Source organism: Perognathus longimembris, chromosome 11 (genome assembly GCF_023159225.1).
Source record: "Perognathus longimembris pacificus isolate PPM17 chromosome 11, ASM2315922v1, whole genome shotgun sequence".
Classification (NCBI taxonomy): Eukaryota; Metazoa; Chordata; class Mammalia; order Rodentia; family Heteromyidae; genus Perognathus; species Perognathus longimembris.
The window spans coordinates 31,802,753-31,823,555 of NC_063171.1; the positions used below are offsets into that span (position 1 = coordinate 31,802,753).

The 20,803-nt window shown below is 44.8% G+C and overlaps 1 protein-coding gene across 3 annotated transcripts; it reads right to left on the reverse strand.

Moving 5' to 3' along the window:
* Positions 1 to 350: 350 nt before the first annotated feature.
* Pogk (pogo transposable element derived with KRAB domain) lies at positions 351 to 20,510 on the reverse strand. 3 transcript variants are annotated; one of them, XM_048356742.1, is made up of 6 exons: positions 20,316 to 20,510; positions 18,886 to 19,019; positions 14,096 to 14,222; positions 13,369 to 13,467; positions 10,633 to 12,117; positions 351 to 2,146 (listed from the first exon to the last, which is right to left on the reverse strand). In XM_048356742.1, exons 2-5 carry the CDS (start codon positions 19,015 to 19,017, stop codon positions 10,646 to 10,648), a joined length of 1,830 nt encoding a protein of 609 aa, XP_048212699.1. In that variant the 5' UTR covers positions 19,018 to 19,019; positions 20,316 to 20,510; the 3' UTR covers positions 351 to 2,146; positions 10,633 to 10,645. The 3 variants fall into 3 exon arrangements, with proteins under 3 accessions (XP_048212699.1, XP_048212697.1, XP_048212698.1); XM_048356740.1 differs by having other exon boundaries at positions 352 to 2,149; XM_048356741.1 differs by lacking the exon at positions 20,316 to 20,510 and adding an exon at positions 19,730 to 19,936 and having other exon boundaries at positions 352 to 2,149.
* Positions 20,511 to 20,803: the final 293 nt, after the last annotated feature.

Here is a 20,803-nt window from a genome sequence, read left to right on the forward strand (position 1 = left end):
GTATTAGGTTTCTATCCACCAACTTTGTAGCTATTTTCACTCACTTTAAATTTATGTCCTATGGATTTCTTCCATGTGATTCTGGTAACATAGCCATTCTGAGGATATCTAAACTATGACATTTGGGAACAGAATTATCAATGCTCCTCTAGAAAAGCCAGCTTAAAAGTCATGTATTTCTTCATTTTTTACTTCAAAGATACCAATGTTACTTGGAACATACCCCATGGACACTTCTTTATATATTGGAACCAAAATATATTGGAACAAACTGGAGAATAATATATAGACAACAAGTTGACATATAGCTTGTGACAATGCCAGTAGGTTAAGAAAACCACCATAGCCTACTGTCTTTATTATCAAAGTTTATTCTTGGGGTCAGTTCCTATCTACTAGGGGGTATAACTATGTCTTGTGTGCTATAGGAATTCTAGGCAAACAGCCTTTCTGCAAAACAGTTGGCCTAGGGCCCTGTGAGGCATAGATCATAAAGGGAATGTAAGTGTGAGCCCAGAAGACCCTGACAGCAGCCATCACTCTAGGAAAGTTCCAGTGCTATGCAACCTGTAAGGCATCATCTCTTGAGACTCAAGGTGGTGAGGAGGACTCAAGGTGAAGGAATGAAACAGGAGTCCAACCCATTTTCTACTCTTCTGGGCAAGACAGCTGTGGCTCCCATGCTGGAATCCTAAATTAGATTTCATGACATCTAATTTTAAGCTCCCACCACAAGAGAAATAAGACATGAAAAAGAGGGCTAAGAAGTATGTCAGTGGGAAGAAAAATTAAATAGAAATGGAATGGAAAATAAAAAGGTTTAAATGCCACTTCTGGATGACCAAGGGTATTATAGGTTAAAAAGCTAAGAGGGAATCAATTCAAACACTGAACAGCATTTAGATACTAGAAGTGAAACTGCCCACCTGTGTGTGACTGTGCAACTGGCTTAATAAGATCAGAAAAAGACCAACAGGAAAATGAGTACCTGAGTAGAAATAGGTGGTTCAGGAAGCCAAAAACATCTTATAAAATACATGTGAGCCCCGTGTACAGGAAGGAAAAGTGGTTTTGGGAATGTTAGGTCTAGCAATGGCTTTGTCTTTGAGGTTCTGACATATATTTTTTTTCTGTAGCACAGACAACTTTGAAGAAATGTTTCCAAATACTCAAATTACATGGGAATGCACATAACTCATGTAAAAATCCAATGGTCTCCTGTCCTTGGAGGTTAGTCATAGGACAGCTGGGGCTAAGGTCTCAAGCTTTCCACTGCCTTTCTGACAAGAACGTTAAAGAAATGAAAAGAGGTATCAGATGAGCCAATGGGCCTTACACCATGGAGACAGCAGACAGTTTAGTGACTTCTGCAGACAGCCTGAAAAACAGAAGGATTTGTGTACTAATTGCTTGCCTTATCATTAAATACAACAATGAAAAAGATAGGGCCATTAAACAAGACCCTAAAAGTCTAGCTGCCAACCAACTGGGAAGATAAGTAAAACAGCATTATTTGTTTGAATTTCTATCTTCCACAGTACTGTATGTAGTTTGTCTATAGAAAAGCCATCTGGCACCAAGCCAGTGTGTCTTGATTTTGCAGTTATCCTTAGTAAATCAGTTTCCCAAGAGAAAATGTGTAAGTAGCAGGTAAATATAAGTGACACATTTGTACAAAACCTTTACTGTATGTAGTCTTGACCCATGTGGGGACAGGTTCTACTTCTGGAAGCATTTTCAAAGGCAGAGGATTCGACGGTTTTTTCTTTCCACAGGAAGGACACCACTAGAGTTGTACCCATAAGCTGTCTTTGTTGGTGCTGAACAGATGGTCTCTTCTCCAGCCTATATCTTTGCTGGGTAGTATTTACACATTTCTTTGATGGACAGATGGAGTCAGCTCCAAAAGAAGAAATGTGGCCAAATTTCATTAGTATTTTAATCTCTGATGAGCATAAAGGTCCAGGATTTCTCTGGCACTTCGTGGGCAGGGCGTGAGGGGCTGTGCCCTGGGATGTGCTGGCTGCTGGTGGATCCCAGCTGCTCTGAGCCCCATTCTGCCTCTTCCTGGAGCTCCCTGTGCATCCACATGCTCAAGAATGATCTTCTTGAGGACTTTCCCCAACTGTTTCAACCATAGTGTCATCTGCTGGAAAACACAGAGAATATAAGTATGAATGAACCCCTGGATTTCTGGGTATCTCACTTAACAAAGATACTATTCTACCAGTTAGATATCCAAATAGATGACAAGAAGCAGTTTTATACCCATGTGTCTCCTTTCTCTATCCCTCTCTTCCTTTCTCTTTCTTCTGTACTAGGGATTGAACTCAGAGCTTTGTGCTTGTTAGGCAAGTTCTACCCATTAAACCACGCTCCTAATCCTTTTGCTTTCATTGTTCAGATAGGGTCTTGAGTATTTGCCTAGAATAGCCTTGGACTGAGATCCTATTTCCAGAGTAGCTGGGAAGACAGGCACGTTCTGCCAAACCCCGCTGTTTTTTTAAGATGGGATCTTGCGAATCACAATTACAATGCTCCTGTCTGTGCCTCTTGAGTAGATGGGGATTATAGGCATGCACTATCAGATTGCCTCCTCTGAATCTCTCATTCACTGCAAATTCCTGGCTGCTTCCATGGCCCCCTCAGCAGCTGTTGAGAGAACTGCAGCATTCTGGAAGAGCAAAAGTTCATGCTGATGATGGGACGTAAATCTGTTTAGTAGCTGAAGTAAATATTAGCATAGTCTTTTCCCATGTCCTCTCCTGGCAGTCATTTTATTTCCTTAAGACTTTTTTTTTTTTTTAAGCATCTACTCGCTGTACAAGGGTTACGTGTGGTAATACAAAGTACTTTAATCAAACTTACTCTGTCACTCTCCCTACCCCCTTTTAACAAGTATTTCAACAGATTTCATTGTTCTATTTTCATACATATACACAAAGCACTTGGACTATATTCACCCTCATTCTCCCTTTCTATTGGCCTTTACCCCTCCAGCTAGTTCCCATCCCTAATAGAAACAGTTTTACTTTCCTGTCATTTATCTTGTCATCATTTTCAGATGTATATTAATTGTACAAAGGGATTTCATTATGGTATTCACAATACAAATATTATGTTAGTCAGGTTGACCTCTATTGCGCTCTCTCTTTCTCTCTCTCTTTCTCTCTCTCTCTCTCTCTGTTCTCACTACCCAACTATATTGTACAACTGCTTTAGTCAGGTTCCTTATGTCGTCTGGCAGTTTTGAACTAGTCCCTGGGATAGTAAGTCACTCAGAAAATTGGATGACTTCAAGATGGTATAGAAGCTTCAGATAAAAGCTTTCTCATCAGGCTCTGTGAAGGAGAAGGGTCCAGGCTACAAAGAAGAGATGTGGAAGAGCAAAACTGAGGAAGAGCATGGAAAGCCACAAAAGAAGATCAAAAGAACTAAAAAGTGGGGCAAACCAGAAAGGCAATAGAGAAAACTAGTAGAGAGTTTGCAGCAGCCAGCTCCAGCACCCCTGATGGGGTGGGAAGGAAAGCTGAAGTCTTTACCATAAGGTGAGTCTAATGGCCTCCACAACAGACTGGAAACCCAGCTGTGGGTCAAATCCACACTTCCTGCAAGCAGCAAACCCCAGTGCAGAAATGGGGCAAGACAATGACTTAGCCGGTGTGACTGGCAGGCAGCTTCACACAGGGACAACTTTGCTCCTGTTTCAGAAAGCTGCAGTGAGTTGCCATCAGGTGGGAGGGCTTGCTGCCCCACTTGGGACAGACTGCATTAGTTATTTGCAAGCAGCCTGCAGCCAGGCAAGCCTAAAATGTAACCAAGGGCTTGGAAACAAAGAAACAACTGGTGACCTGTGACATCCAGCCAATGTCAGTGGCCAACAGTGACCAGAGGTGGACACAGGTTTGGCCTCTTACCCAGTGACAGTGGCAGCAAAGGATCTCTCTCCTCCACTGGCTCAACCTGCATAGTGATCAGCTTACACGGGAGTTGTGCAAACAGCCTGCAGCCAGGTAAGCTTTGGGACAGAGTCACAACTAGCAGACTTGAATGTTGGAGCACAGGCAGTGTTTAGGAATTTCTAGGTCACATCTGCAGTTTAGGTGTGGAAGACTGCTGCCTGAGGATGACATAAAAGGAGGGGAATGTTAACTCAGGCAAGCTAAGGTCTCACCAACAAGGGCTGGGGAAACTGTTGGCAGTCCCATCCTGTGAAAGCAGTTTCACTGCCTGAAGGATGTTTCAGAAGATGGCATTTGCCTCTGCCAGTGGGAAGCTCAGATTATAGAAGCTGCTGGGACAGCTCAGTCAATATTAGCAACATGCAAGCCACAGGAAGCTCTGCAGGTGAGAGTCTGAGCCACAACTCCAGGGGCTTGGTAAATAAGGAACAATCAGGAGATGGCTACGAGAAGTCACACAGAGAGGGAGCTCTTAAATGAAGGCAAGTCGAGGGTTCAAGCAACAGGAGCTCAGGCAGTGAACAGCTAAAGTATCAGTAATTTTCCAGGAGAGAGCAGTCCTAGTGATTGACAATCACTATGGAAATAGCACCCAGTCTATGGGTGACTGAGCCCTAGTGCTCACCTAGGGGCTATTTGATGGCCATGGGGGCTTGCTACCAGGTGGGGCTGAGAGCTCCAAGCATAAGACGCAGGGCTCAAGATGATCCTCTCCTGCCTCAGCAGTATCACGGGGTGACTTGCTGCTAAGTGGGTCTGAAAGAACTGAGACCTGCAGGTAGAACAATCTCACAGGTCTCAATCACTGGTGCAGAATTCAATGAGTAGTTTATTTTCTCCACTTATCAAGCGCATTAGGGACCAACCTCATAGGTAGCCCAGTTGTTGCCAGGGGGCACAAATAGGGGGAACTGAGCAGCAAGTGGGAGTTTAACTGGCCACAGACTAAAAAGTGCTGTGTGGCCAGTAGTGGTTTCTAGTACACAAAGAAGAGAAGCTTCTGATGTGGAAGCATTGACGATTCCCGTTCTCAACTCAGATAAAACAGCAACCCGAGCACAAGTTAAAAATACAAGAGACTCCAAATAGTTTTCTATGTAAGTGATGCCCTGACACGTGGGCACAACAAAAAGGTTAACTTAGATGTGTAAATCCTGAAGCAAGAACACAAGCAACATGAAAGACTGAGACACCATGACATCTCCATAGGTCATTAGCTCCCAGTAATACTTAGGATACGTAAGAAAGTTCAAAAGAACTTAAAAGCATGATAATGAGAATCATCAATGAAATAAAAGAGTACATGGATAAAATAACTGAACGCGTTGAAAGTTTGGAAAATAAGCAGCTAAGGAAAGTCAATGAGGGTTCCGTTAAACAGCGGGGTAAGAAAGACAAAACATAATATAAAGGAGGATTTAAAAAAAAAACCCAACAAATTCTGGAAAAGAAAAGTTCAATCAATCAAATAAAAACTTAGTGGAAAGTCTCTCCAGGAGAAGGGATCAAACTGTAGACAAGACTATTAGGGAAAAAACCAACATACATGTATTAGAATAATCAAATAAACCAATGGGGAAAAAGTAGTATGAGTGAAATGTGCAAGACTTCTGGGACCCTATTAAGAGATCAAACCTAAGAATCAGTGGCATATAAAAAGAGGTGCAAATTCTATTGAGAGAAAACATACTCAGTAAGATACAGAAAATTTTCTAAATCATTAGACAAAACAGCCATCCAGGTACAGGAAGTATTCAGGACACTCAAAAGACCAGAGCAAAAACGAATACCTAAGACACATCACAATTAAACACATTAAGTGTATAGAACAAGGAAAGGATACCGAAAGCTATAAACGAAAAGCACCATGCCGTAACAATGGGAAGAAGCTCATCAGAATAGCAGATTTCTCAACAGAAAACTTAAAATAAAGGAGGGCATAATATATGATGTATCTGAACTGCTAACCTAGATTAATCTACCTAAAGCAACTCAGGAACAAGTAAGTTTTCCAGGACAAATGAAAGCTAAAGCAATTGGTCACTAAATAGCACTACAGAAGTTTCTCCTCAAAGGAATTCTACATACCGAAGAGCAAGGTAAATATAACCATGGAAACAGAAGGAAAAAAAATACATCTCATCACAAGAGCAGATAAGCAAATGAAAAGTAGGAAAGAATCAAGCAGTACAAAAACAACAAAATGGCAGAAATTATTACATACCTTTTAATAATGACACTGAATGTTAACGATCTCAATTCTCCAATCAAAAGACAGAATGTTGAGTCAGATAAAAAAGCATCACCTGACCACTTATGTCTAGGGAAAGGCATCTTGAAGGAAATGGAAGAAGACACTAGAAGATGGAAAGAAGTCTCATGCTTATGGACTGGCAGAATTAGTAAATGGCTATCCTACCAAAAGCAACCTACAGATTCAATGCAATCTCTGTCAAAATGCTAATGGCATTCTCATAGAAATTGGAAAATTAATCCTAAAAATTCACATGGAAGCACAGAGGATCTCAAATAGCCAAAGCAATCTTGAGTAAAAAAAGCAGTGCTGGAAGAATCAAAATTCCAGGCTTCAAATTATACTACAGAGCCGTACTAACAAAAACAGCATGGTACTTAGCAGAAACAGACATGAAGATAGATGAACAGAACAGAAAACCAAGAAATAAATCCATGCAGCAACAGCCAGCTGATTTTTTGACAGAAGAGTCCAAAACATACATTGGAAAAAAGATAACCTTCAACCAATGGTGCTTGGTAAACTGTATCCAACAGAAGAAACTATCCTATCTCTTGTTCTAACATCAACTCAGAGTGGATCAAAGATCTTAATCTAAGAATTAAAACTTTGAAATTACTATAGAAAAAGATAGGGAAAGTACCAGAACATGCGGGCATAGGCAATAACTTCTTGAATAGAACTCCAACAGCTTAGCAATTAAGAGCAAGGATTGACAAATAGGGTTGTATCAAAATAAACATATTGTGTGCAGCTGAAAAAATACCCTAGAGAATGAAAAAATACTTGCCAGCTACACATCAGACAATGGTTTAGTAATAAGAATATCCAAGAAGCTCCAAAACTAAATTCCCAAAGAATCAACAATCCAATTAAAGGGGCAAATAGACTGAATAGACAATACAAATTACCAATGAACAGACAATTCTCAGAATAAGTACAAATAGCCAATAAATACATGAAGAAATGTTCACTATCCCTGGCATTAAAAAAAAAAAAAGAAAATCAAAATGACATTGAGAATTCATCTTACTCCACTCAGAATTACCATCAAAAACACAAGGAAAAACAAATACTAGTTATGATGCACGGGAAAAGGAAACCTTGCATATGTGTTGCTAGTAATGTTAACTACTGCAGTCACTATGGAAATCAGTTTGGAGGCTCCCTGAAAATAGAACTACCATACAGTACAGTGATACCCCTCTCGTGGGCACATATCCAAATAAACGTAAACCAGAATCTACAGAGGCACAGTACACCCATGTTCATTCCAACACTATTTATAATTACTAGGCTATGTAAATGGTCCAGATGCCCTATAAAGGACAAATGGATTAAGAAAATGTAGTACATATACATAATTGAATATTATTTATTATAAAGAAGAATGAAATTATGTCATTTGCAAGGAAACTGAAGAAACTACGTAATGTGTTAAATAAAGTAAGCCAAGTTCAGAATGTAGCATGTTTTCCCTCATACACAGATCATAAACCTAAAAGATAAACATGTATGTAATCATACACATGGTCATAAACACACACACACACACACACACACACACACACACACACACACACGCACACCTTAGTAGTTGTCGGTCTGTTTGAAGGGATCTGGGACAAAGGAAAAGAGAATGGTGCAGGGTAAACAATAAAATACGTTGAATCCATGACAACCAAAGATAGAAAAATGAAACTCACTGAAAGCTGTTGAGTAGGGAGTAGTGAGAATGGGGACCATACAAGTAAGTGAGGTGTCAATCTGATTAAAATATTGCCAGCCTGGTGCTAGAGGCTCATGCCTCTAACCCAAGCTACTCAGGAGGCTGAGATCTGAGGATCATGGCTCAAAGCCAGCCTGGGCAGGAAAATCCATGAGATTCTTACCTCCAATTAACCTCCTAAAAACTGAAAGTAGAGCTGTGGCTCAAAGTGGTACAGTGCTAGTTAGCCTTGAGCAAAGAAGTTCAGGGGTAGTGCCTAACCCTGAGTTCAAGCTCCATGACCAACAACAAAAATATTGTATATGTCTGTGTGACATAACATGAGAAACCCCTTTGAACAATTAGCACACATTAAGAAAATAACATGAATGTAGTACAGGTCCTGTCTAGGCTGTGGGTACTAGTGAAAGGAAATATTGCAAATGGAGAGTAAAGCAGGGTGAATTAAGGTCAAAACACTCCATGTCCATCTGTGAAAATAGAACAGTGAAGCTTGCTGAGATTGGCTTGGAAAAGGGGAGGGAAAATGCAGGAGAGTGACAGAAAGAATGAGTCTGATCAAGGTACATTTGTATGTACAAATGGACATATCAAAATGCAACCTCCTTGGGCTGGGGATATAGCCTAGTGGCAAGAGTGCCTGCCTCGGATACACGAGGCCCTAGGTTCGATTCCCCAGCACCACATATACAGAAAATGGCCAGAAGCGGCGCTGTGGCTCAAGTGGCAGAGTGCTAGCCTTGAGCGGGAAGAAGCCAGGGACAGTGCTCAGGCCCTGAGTCCAAGGCCCAGGACTGGCCAAAAAAAAAATGTAACCTCCTTGAACAACTAAATGAGACTAATACGAATTGTGGAGAAGCCAGGTCCTGGTGGTTCATATCTGTAATCTTAGCCTATTCAGGAGACTGAGATCTAAGGATCATGGTTCTAAAGTGCATAAGACTCTTATCTCCAATTAACTACCAACAAAAGCTGGAAGTGGAGCTGTCAGCTGGCACAAGTGGTAGAGTCATAAGCAAAAAAAAGCCATGAGCAAAACAAGCTCAGAAACAGAGCTCAGGCCTTGAGTTGAAGCCTCGTGACTGGTACATGTGCACACACATTTTGTGAGGAAAAATGGAGACTTCTTCAAAATGTTATCTGACAAGGAGAGGAAAGAGAGGAAAGGATAAAAATGATGTTACTAAAAGTTTGATAGGCAATAGAGTCTGAATTCAGGTGGTTTTTTTTTTTTTTTTGAAAGAGCAGGGAACAGGATGAAAGTGATTTCAGTGGTTTTTAAACTGCTCCTTGCTCTACTTAAAATCCAGGGAACTCAGAATTACCCCAGAGTTCAATAACGTATGAGTTCAGTTTGTGGAGGCAAGGAAAGAACCTTTTGTGTTTCTTTTTTGCTGGCACCCTGTTTTGAATTCAGGGCCTCCCACCTGGTTGGCTGGTGCTAGTCTATTTGAGTCACACCTCTAGCTTTGCTTTTTGAAAAAAAGCAGAGAGACAGGAGTCTCACAGACATTTTTGTTCTGACTGACCTTGAAATGGGATCCTCAGGATCTCAGCATCCTGAGTAGCTAGGATTACATTTGTGAGCAACCTGGTATAAGTCACTTTTGAACACACAGATGTGCACATACATCATGATGTGAGAAAGTAAGAATTCTACTAGCATTTCATTTGGAGAAAAAAAGCAAGTAGAAGAGACACAATAGAAGAAATATAAAAGGCCTCTTGCCTTGTATATACTGCACCTGGAAGCACAGGTTGACAATGAAGAAAATGAGAACAAAGTGAAAGTGAGTTGTTCTTTCTGCATGTTACTGACTCTGTGGCCATTCTGCTTTCCCTGGGTGTGTAGGTGGGGAGGGAGGTTGAGGGAAGTTGTGGGGCCCCTACTCCTTGTTACCTTTCAAGGCTGCTTCTCTTCTGTACTGCATGCTGAAAATCTCAATCCTATTGTCCTTGGTCTTTAAACCTGACTCACTGTAGTCCTAGATATGCTCCATTTTATTTTCTTTCTCTGATGCCAAGACTGGGTTTAAAAGTACTATCTTTCAGACCTCTGCTGACTACAAGAAGTTCAAGTAAGTGTCCACTTGATATAAAGGTCTATATGAGACTAAGATGCATTTTAAAACTTCTGCATTTCCTATGAAAAAGCAAATGGGAGCTATTTTTTTTCTTAATCTCCATGACGGGCATTGTATGATCACCCCAGCTAGGGAAGAGCCCTGAAACCCAGATGCTACTGTATTGAAGGTAGATTTCATGTTCACCTGTGTCATGGACCTACAGGCCAGTAAAAAGCAGTGCAACAGTCCCAACTAAACCAGGAACACATACTGGTCCTAAAGGTTTAACACAATTTACAGGGAAAAGAGAAGTATTTCAGACAAAAGTCCTTATAAACTAAGCCATGTCAGAATGGGCCTTTTCAGGCCCAAATAACCTCTTTCATCATTATAGCTCTCAGACCTAATGTTTTAGAAGCTCACCATTTGTTCATTTTACTTATTATTTGGGTCCAGACTTCAGAGCCAAATATAAGTAAGAAAACTGGTGACCTGTTATCTACACTTATGCATAATAGACTCTTAAGAGGAAGTGAAAATAGAGAAAAGTAATGAGATTGTGTTGAACAAGAGCAGGGGCCCTCAGCGAACAAACCGAAGCATTTATTTCCAACCACTCACTTGCACTGGTCCTTCAGTTGCCTTCAGCCAAGCTCTCAGTATCACATTCTTTCGGTGGTTCCCCCCCTCCAGGCAGCTCGCTCTCGATTTCCCACAGTTCGTCATCTTCCTCCTCCAGGTTGCTGGAGATGTGGCACTTCTTGAACCCTTGGACAATGGATTCACTTGAGATGCTGTTCCATGCTACCATGACCCATTCCAGGAAGAGGCCCAGGGGTGGCTTCTTGGCGTTCCCAGTGGGGCTGAGTGCCAGGTTCCCAGCCAGAAGCCAGTTGGAGTACTGGGCGCGCACACTGTCATTCAATGGCTTGTAGACCACCACGTCCAGCACCTGCAATTGCGGGGTCAGGCTCCCGGGGATGATCACCATGTCGGTGTTCAGACTCTCCATGGAACTCTTCACAGAATCAGTGGCATGGCCCCGGAAGCCGTTGAGGATCAGCATCCCCCGTTGCTTGGGAAGAGCTCCTGTCCTCCGTCTCCACACCACTTCCAACCAGTCCTGCATCAACTCCTCAGTCATCCACCCATAGCGATGGCAGCGAATTTCCATCCCACTGGGGAACTTTCCCGGGGGGATGTAGGTTCCCCTCAAAATGATATATGGAGGTAACTTCCTCCCATCAGCCAAGACACCAAGCATGGCCGTGATCCTTAGTTTTTCCCTGCCTGGAGTTTTGACCAAGACGGGCTTCTCACCCTGGTTGTCCACAGTCACCCTGGATGGCACTTCCAAGCAGATGGGTGTTTCATCTGCATTCCCCATCTGTGTCACCTCGTAGTCGTGTGCCCTGCGCAGAGCCAGCACAGTCCTCTGGTAAGTGACGAGCTTCTCAGTCAGGTCTTCAGGCAGGTGTTGGGGCACAGGCACTTTATGCCTCAGAGACAGGTCATACCTTCTCATCATTCTTCGACACCAACCCAAGCTGGCTTTGAACCCTTTCTCTGGGATGTTCATTTCCTGGGCGATTTCCAGAGCTTTCAGCTGCATCGCCTCCCTGGTGATGGGGTCTCCTTTGGCCTGCATGTATCTCACGTACTCAGCCACACGTTGGTCCACCAGAGCAAACCTGCCGTTTTTGGGGCCTCGGAATGCCCGCCGCATGGCATGGGCATTCTGGAGCTGCGGCTTCACTTTGCGCCAGTCACGAACGTTCTTTTCGAACACTCCAAACTGCTTGGCAGCCTGGCAGTTGTTGGTGCTCTCGGCATACTCCACTACCATCAACTTGAATCCCGCATCGTAACTGCGGCGCATGCCCCGGCTGAACTGGAACTTCCCAGCTAGGTCATCAGCCGAGAGGTCATACCCGGGGAAGCCCATGGCCATGCAGAAGGGGTACCCCTCACTCCACTCAGGCAGCTCGGTGAGGTCCTGAGGCAGGCGCAGGCCAAAGCTGTCAAGATGCTGAGGCTGAGGGAACTGGGAGGTGGTGTTCATTGGGGTCGCCCAATCTGGAGGCTTCATGTCATAGTCTTCATTTTCTGGGAGACAAAAAAGGGGTTGGGGGGGGCGGAGAAGGCCAGTGATTAAATGGTTTATTTCTGTTTTGTTTTGTTTTTTTGTCAAACTGCTTAATAAGATTCACCAAAAGTAGTGACTTGGATAAAAGATAATATTGCCTAAGTTGTTAACTTATACAGACTCCAAATAGAGTACTCATAGCAACGGTGGCCTTCTCAGTGTTCCTTCTCTGTAGATGAGGAGAGAGAAACCACAGAGGTTATAAATGGAGTCAAGATTACCAAGCTAGGTCATAGTAAGAGAACTTGGACCACAGGTTTCAAGCTTGGAGCAAATAATATTGATGCTATGTTGGGGTCCAAAAAACAATATTTATGTGGATAAGAAACCAAATACAGTTCACAGTGCTTTCTAATACTGCAGAGTTTTGGTGGCATCATAGCCCTTAAATCAAGAAAACCTGTAAGAAAAATCATGCCAGCAAAGTTAAGTTCAGGGCAGCAAGTTGATATATGATGGGGAGATTTCTTCTTTCACCAAAATGAAAATGCTATCAGTTGTAAAATGAACCTTTATGTGGTATTAGAAGAATAACAAAATGTCTCTAGTTATAACTCTCACATGCAATCTTTTCCATAGGCCTTCTCAATTATATAAAGTGGCAGGGAAAAAAATGCTTCAGCATCAGTAGAATATGGCATATTAAATTCTTAACCTCTGGAGAAAGGCAAGTGAAACTATTCTGGCTATCTGGAAGCTATGTTGCATTTTTCCAACTGCTACTCTCCTAATCTTTTTCATTTTGATAAAAATAACTCTTAAGACATATCTACTCAAACATGAACTGTGGCATTTTCTATCCAGGATGAAACAGACAGGAAGCCCAGGGTAAATACACTGGCTGCACACTTCCTCTCACTACTATTGAGTTTGCAGAGGCATGTGGCATGCTGTCGATGTGGCCATGCTCAGCCAGAATGTGCACTGACCACATGCCATGCAAACCTTATTTCATTTCAATCAAATACAAGGTCACACACATGAAGGCTTATTTAAACTCACAACTGACCAATCAAGAGACAAGAGGCCTAGAGACCTAAAAGAAGTTGCCTGAGATCAGAGAACTGGAAAGAGATTTTTAAACTCCCTATTTTTAAATTCCATTGTCTTTGTGCTTCACCTCTCAATATCCTACCAAGTGTATGTAGGAACTACAAATCCAGCTTTAAGATGCTCCCCTTAGGGTGGGCACTGAATTGTACTTGTAGTACCTGTAATGGGTCCTCCTTGGATCTGCCACTCCTCAGAATTACCAGAATCTTCCTCCCGTTCCAACCGAGTGATCATGTCAGGCTTAGGGAATGGGAATTCTGTTCGCGGAAAATAAAATAGGTAACAATTGTGCTACTGTTCTGGAGCAATACAAACCTAAGTACTTTTACTTAAAAAACCCCTATTCCCTCCAATTGTAAAACATAGGATCTCTGTGAATGAGGGCTGGGGCCAGCATCGAGCTAAACACACTAACAAAAACCATCACATTTAGCAAAGTGGAGGCTGCCACTGATGCAATGAGTACTTTGGTACCTCAGTGAGCAACCTGGGCAATCCAAATGGATCACATCAGTGTGTGTGTGTGTGTGTGTGTGTGTGTGCATACTTTGGAGGATATGTCCCTTTGTTTTGGAGGCTGATCACAATGAAGGCCTTCCTTTCTATGGATCAATGAAGCACAAGCACAGATACAAGGCAACATTTCTAAAGTTGTACTTCTTGAAAAACATAAAAGCCTGGGTTAACATCATCCTAAGAGGTGGCATGGGCTGTTGGGTAGAAAAACACAGTATGTATAATGTATACACCCTGCCCAAATCAAAAGTAGGGAATTAAGTGGGCAAATCCAGGAAAGAAGGGTTGGTGGGGTACACTAGGGAAGAGAGATGAGGAAATAATTCTCTGGGCTCAGGGCTTCTGGGAGATGAAGGAAAACAACTTTACCCAGGGACAGAACAGTTTCATAATTCATCCTCATGACTTCCCGGTAGAGGGCCTTTTGTTGCTCCGTCAAAACGTCCCACTCCTCATCGGAAAAATATATGGCCACCTCATCAAATAGGGCCGGTACCTGCAACACGAACAGGTCTTTCTCATGCACGTGCACACAGATGTTCAGATTTCAGAAGACCTCGTGAACAAGTGGGCAGAGCCCTTTCTCTTACAATTCAGGTCATGGCCCTGACTTGGGAGAAACAGCTTGTTCACATTCACATGGCTACTGGGGACAAGATGAGGCAAGAAAGAACACAGGCCCTCCAGTGTCCTGCTATAGCAGCTGTCACACCCTCAGCTCACCAGCACAGCAAGCAGTATTGTGAGAAGAAAACTCCCTACTGCCATCAACAGGCTGGGTATCCTGGTTGTTCTACACTCATACACTGCATGAGAGCTGCTCACAGTTCACCTGACTCCAGAGGCAGACACCAACCATGCCCAGAGAGAAGCATATCCACCACATCATTCTTCTTAATCAGTGCCTCTCTAGACCTCCCAGACTTGCAGCCTAAAAGCAAGAGCTGGCTGTGTAAATTCAGGTAGGGCTAATGCTTTCCATAGAGGCCTTTATGGTTTTCTGGGGCATCCTAATTCCAAGGGCATCAACCTTATTTGTTTTTGAAACTCAGGGATGCCCATAGATCCAGCAAGGCAAGGGCCTCTATTTGGCCTTTCTAATCCACAAGAAGGGCTAATTAGATCTTAATTTATGTGATGAGACGCCCGAGCAAACTTGATTGCTTTGATGCCTATATCAGGTCTGCAGTGTTCCTGTGCAGAGAAGACTGCTTCCTCTCTTGCACCTCTATCCCCACTCTCCTCCTCATAGCTAGAGGCAGCCAAGCCACCAAAAACAATCCTCTCTTTGTTTTAACAATAATTTGATTTACTTTCTACTCTTATGTTTTTTGTTCTCTTGGCTATTAAAAAAATCTTACTATAAAGTCCATTCAAAGGTAAGAAATTACTGGACAGCTTGCTACAGGATGGCCACTTCATATTCTCTCCTTCAAGACTATTCTCCAAAGCTTGAATCCAAATCCTGGGCCCCAGGATCCACTGATTGTTTTTTTGTTTCTCATCCTAAAAAAAAAATATATCAATGTCTATATAACCTGTAGTCTTTTCAGGTGTCAGGTCAACAATTATCTGACACCTGGTCTTTCCTCCCTGACTCTATGAGACCTATCTACTATCTTTCCACCCTCACAGCATCTTCCATGTAGGGAGTACTTACTAGGAAGATCTCTGTCACAGTTTCCCTGATTTTCCCCCAACAATCTTCTGGAGGAATAAAGATATGCCAGTTAAACCCAGGGGGAGAAAAATGGGTTCCGAGAGGCATCATTTCCAAGCTGAAGTCATACAGCTAACAAATGGCGGAGCAGAGATGTGGACCCACTTCTGTCTGATGCCAATGCTCTGCCAGCTGAGAGCAGAGCTGTTTTCTGGGCAAGTAGTCCTCAATTCTCCCCCACCTCTGTTCCAGCTATAATCATCTTTTACTGTTTCCTGTCACCTCTGCCATTCTTTCCCTGGGGCCTCCTAATTCTCTGAATTTTTGGCCTGTCAACATGCATCCATCTTTTAAAGACTTCAGGACTACCCTCTTCTCCAGGAAACTCAGTGTCCTAGGCTGTGAGCATACTTACACATGTCCATGATGCTCTGGGCTCAACGCTATGGTGTCAAAGTCACATGGCACGTTTTTTACTTATCTGCTCTCTACTAAAATGAGTTTTATCATGGGCAGAACTGCATTTACTTTGTCTTGTTTCCCAAGACTAGCACACTCCAATAATGACTTAAAATGTATTGTTGAAATACTGAGGCAAATCATCTCTGGATTTTCCTTCTCTTGTGGCACATGGACCAGTTTCAAAGAATTGTTAAGTCTTATCTGTCACAAAAATCTCTGGATGAAGAATGGACCAAAAATCGATTCGTTTCTGGGTTTTCCTCAGACTTCTTTCTCAACCTGACCAGCAAGACAGCCCAGTGATTTTTCTACCCAACTCCCTTCCCACTTCTCAGGCTTTTAAATCACTTTCCCTCTGGTCTTCCCTGTCACTACAAAGTTCCAGATGTAGGCCATACCTATTTATAGCCACTTTCCCTTTACTGACAAAAAGGGGCATAGGCTTGGCCCTGTCAGTCCTTGTAGAAGGTGTAACATGTTCTAGACCTGGAAAAACATCAGGTATCAGGAGCACAGATGTTGTGAGATGTCTAGAAGCTGGTATGGGTGGGATTCAACCCCTCCTAGTAACACCTGAGCCTCAGAGGAACAGTCCACATGATGGACAAGAGGCATGGAACAGGGGATTAGCAAAGCTCCCTCATAGCAGCCTTCTGTGAGAATAAAGCAAACCTTCACCCAGACATTGCTGTGCAGTCCTCCTTTGCTCCACACAGCTCTTTCATCTGGCCAAACCCAGCAGAAGGTAAATAGCACTGGCCCTGGGCACAACTGAGAAGTTGGGCAGTCTGCAGTCAACCCTTAGTTACCCTTTCTTGGCATCAAAGGTAAAGGCTCTCAATTCCTGTACTCCTCCCTTCCCTCAGAAGATCAAGGACTCACAGTTCAGGAGGTATTGTATTAGCTGTGTGCACTGCCTTGCTCTCCCTGGGCATTCCAACACTTATCTCCAAGGGCAAGTGTTGCAAAGTGTTCACATACTGCACAGCTCCACTGAAGCCTTACAACCACTCAGCAAGGCTCGTAGGGATCTGAGGTTAGCCAGGCGATGTTGATGGACCAACGCAGGCACTCCTGTGTACATACATATGTTTCTGAAAGCTTCTAAATAAGTAAAGGATATGGGATCATGAACCAACTTTTATGGGTAAGGAAATAGTGGTTAAATAATTTGGCAAAGGTTATGGCATGGGGGCAGGGGGGGAAACACTCTGGCCTGTGGTGGCCCTGATCCCTGGCCGACTCAAGGTGTCAGCCCATGACCCTACCTACCACAATGCATTTTCCATCTGGGCTTCCTAACTCTGCATATACCTTCTTATCTTCTCTCTCCAGTGCCTTTGGGGGTGTAAACCCAGTTTGTTCCCTAAGCTGAATCCTTTCATGACTGATGCTCAGTTCTAAGTATACCTTTTTCCACTTGAAATTTTACTATCTGAATGCAGAGCATGCCTCTTCTTTTTGAATGGCTTTTATTGATTACTACAGAATGTGCATTTAAGTAGAATATGCATTTAAAGTACAGATTTGATTCTTTTCTTCCCCTAATTTAATAGTCTAGAGTTTCTTTTCAACCTCATACCACTTGGGGCCAGATAATTCTTTGTTGTATCAGGGGGTTGTCCTCTGCACTCTAGTTGTACCGGTAAGATCTCCTACCCCCTTACTCTACCTTTAGGGTTGACAACCAAAATCTCTCCAGATATTGCTAAATGTCCAAGTGCAAGAAGAGGACAAATTAGCCCACCATTCCAGACTAAATCTTCTCTGCAAAAACATTAGCCTCAATGAGGGCCCTCTGCTCCTGGCTGTTGGACTATCCTGAACTGACCTCAAGATTAGAGTGTATTCATTTGTACAGCATACTATTAATTATGCTGACTTTCTTGCCTGGCTCCTAAGATAAGGAACTCTTCTACTTGTACAGGTAGCACTGTACACAGGAACTTCAGATGTATGGCAGATTGCCTGGAGGCCACAAATGCCCAATCTCATCACTATGAGGCTGCTGGGCTCCCGTTTTTGAATCCTCTGGTTACCTTCTTTTCTGCCCCAAGTATCACCATCTTTTTCTTTTCTCCTTGTTCAACACATTCAGATGTCTGCTTTTACTACAGTTGTTATCCATGGTTCCCTAACTCCATTTAGAAATTCTAGGTTAGCCAATGTAGTCTCAAAGTCCAGGCTTTCTACTGTCTTGAGGTTTAATCCCAGGCCAGAGGAGACTGACTCCTCCCAGGATCAGAATTTGAAAGGAGGACAAGATGAGGACAGATGACTGAGGGGACCAAGGCAGTGCAGCCTGATTAGTAAACCCAAAGCCTGGCATTGCACTGTTTGTTTTTACTGAGTTAACATACAACAGCAAAATGCACAACTTTTAAGGGTACTGCTCAGGAGGCCTGCTTTTAAAGAACAAATCTCACTGTTCACATGAATCCAGAGAGCAAAGAAGATAACTGGCCTGTACTCCTTTTCCCTCCTGTAGGAGAAGGTTGGACTAGATAATACAGAAATGGTTCTATGAATTAGGGCCTCTCACTGGACACAGAGTTATCACATGAAGTCCAGTAACTACTGTGATGAACTATGAAGATATAAATACCTACAGCTCTAACATTTGTGTAAGTTCCCTCTAGTTCTCTTACACGGTTCTGTTTACATGTGTCAAGTCTGCGTATTCCTACTGCTAACCCATTCAACTCAGGCCAGGTGGATATGCAGCTAGATTCCCTTCATGGCATCTTTTATATAAAGTGAGTGATTCTCTGTGATACTTGACTGGTGCCTCCAATGTACCTGGCACCAAGCAAGGTATATAGGGGAAATGAGAGACATAAAGTCCCATCTTCTGAGACTTTCAATCTAGTGATCAGCCTTGTGGCCAAAGAAGCTGTTCCCACAACCACTTCCTCCATTCTTTGCAGTGCCATTTAAAGCCACAGAGCTGTTTTCCCGGGAATGCATACAAACCCGACTGCTTTAGGAGGCTTAAAAGAATGCTAGACTTTAAAGTCTGGCCCCACACCTTACTTACCCATCCACCTTCTGAGCAGATTCGTACTTTCTGCATATCGGTTGGGCCATCCTTCAGTTCCCGGCTCTGAATTTCTTCTTCTTGTTGTTCTTCTTTCAGGGTCAAATGGAGAGGGTAGGCTGTAGACTCCATCTCTGCAAGCAAGGTTTAAGTTCAAACAAATCAGCCAGTAAGAGAGAGGCTCAATTATACATAAACCTCCATAACCCCAAGCATCGATGGAGTTGAGCACAGAGTAGGGTCCTGGGTAGAAAAGGTTATGGGAAATCCCAGAAAGCGGATGGTGGCATTCTTCATGATGATGAGAGAAACAGTGGCTCGGTAACCTATCTGGTTGTCTTCAAATATTAAAAAAAAAAAAAATCTTTCTGTGGCAGAGAGGCCAGACTGGTAAGAACATAACTGCGACTGGTGGAGGGTAAGCATTCCGGAATGAGGTTCTAAACAGTAAAAGGACTGGCAGAAGTTTCCCACAGCCAGTGCTACCCAAACAGGTCCTCAGCGGCAGCCAAGAGATGTTGATTTGCGATCTATGAAGTGTCTGAAGGCAGGCTGGTCAGGTACTCAGCTGGGTTGGTCCCAGAAGCTAATTAAGCAAGGCCATTGGTTTGCACATCACCTTTCCAAACTCACAGATGCTGTCCACTAGCCGGTTCAAAAACTAGTCATTTTGTCTTAAAGGAATCCCCAAACCTGAGTCGGTGAATCGCAAAGAGGGGTGTGCCTGGATTCTCTGGAAGGAGCCAAACTACAATGGTTCACCCAGACCAGGACTTGACCCCCGGCCCCAGCCCCTGCCCTCTAGGGGAGCGGGCAGATCCTAGGTGAGGGGGGGAGTGTTCACCTAGCGCCTCATTTCCGCCAAGTCCTCCAAAGAAAAGCCCCTTGAGGGAGTTCAAAGTCAGCGTCTTCAGTATTTTCCTAAAACGATGGGTCTGGGCCGAGCAGAAAGGGCTTCAGACCCTGAAGGTGGGATCTGAACGAACTTGGTCTCAGGCTCCGCGTCCCGCTGCAGAACCGGAGGGAAGCGGGACCACCGCCCTGCGCCAGGGGTGCCCGCAGCCGGGGCCAGCCGGGGCCAGCCGGGGCCAGCCGGGCCGCCGCCGCCGCCACCCGCCCCGCCCCGCCGCCGCCGCGCCCCCGGGGCGCGCTCCGAGTTCTCCAGCCATCTTGTCCTCTCCCTCCCTTTCTCCGCCGCCCCGCGCCGCTCCGGCAGCAGCCACTCCGCCCGGTCCCCGCCCGTCCCCAGCGCACCTGCCGGGACGCGGAGAGCCGGCACCGCCGGCCTTCCCCGGCGGGCCCGCAACAAAGGCGGCCGCGGCCGGCAGCTGCCACTCCGGGGCCCCCGCCCCCGCCGCGGCCCAGCTACCGGGCCCCGAGGAGCGACCGGCGCCGCCAGCGCCCCGCCCGTCCCACCCGCGATCACGCACCCGGCCGCAGGGGGTGGGGTGGGCGCGTCGGCTGCGGGCCCGGCTGTCACTGCGCCATCCGGGCCGCCCCTCCAGCTTCCCGTGCGCGCAGCCCCTCGGGAGGGAACAGGGAGGACACGTGGTGGGCGGAGGGAGGGTCCGGCCCGCAGCTGAGGGTGTTGGGAGGCGAGGGGAGGAGCGCGGCTGATGTCAGCAGGCCTCGGCGGCGCCGGGGGACGGCGTCCTCGCCGCTCCCGGGTCCTCCTCCCCGCGCCGCTCCCGGGCCCTCCTCCTCCCCGCGCGCGGCTTCCGGCTGGCGGCGCGCCGCCCGGCGCAGCCCCCGGCGGCCAGGGAATCCCTGGGGCTCCCGGGCCCTCGGCGGCCTCTGCTTCCCCCACTGCGCCGTGCACAGCGCCGTGGGTGACCTCGGCCGCAAAAGCCCGGATTTATTTTTATTTTTCACAGTGTAACGTGGGAGCCCACGTCCATGTGCTCGCGTGCATTCACCA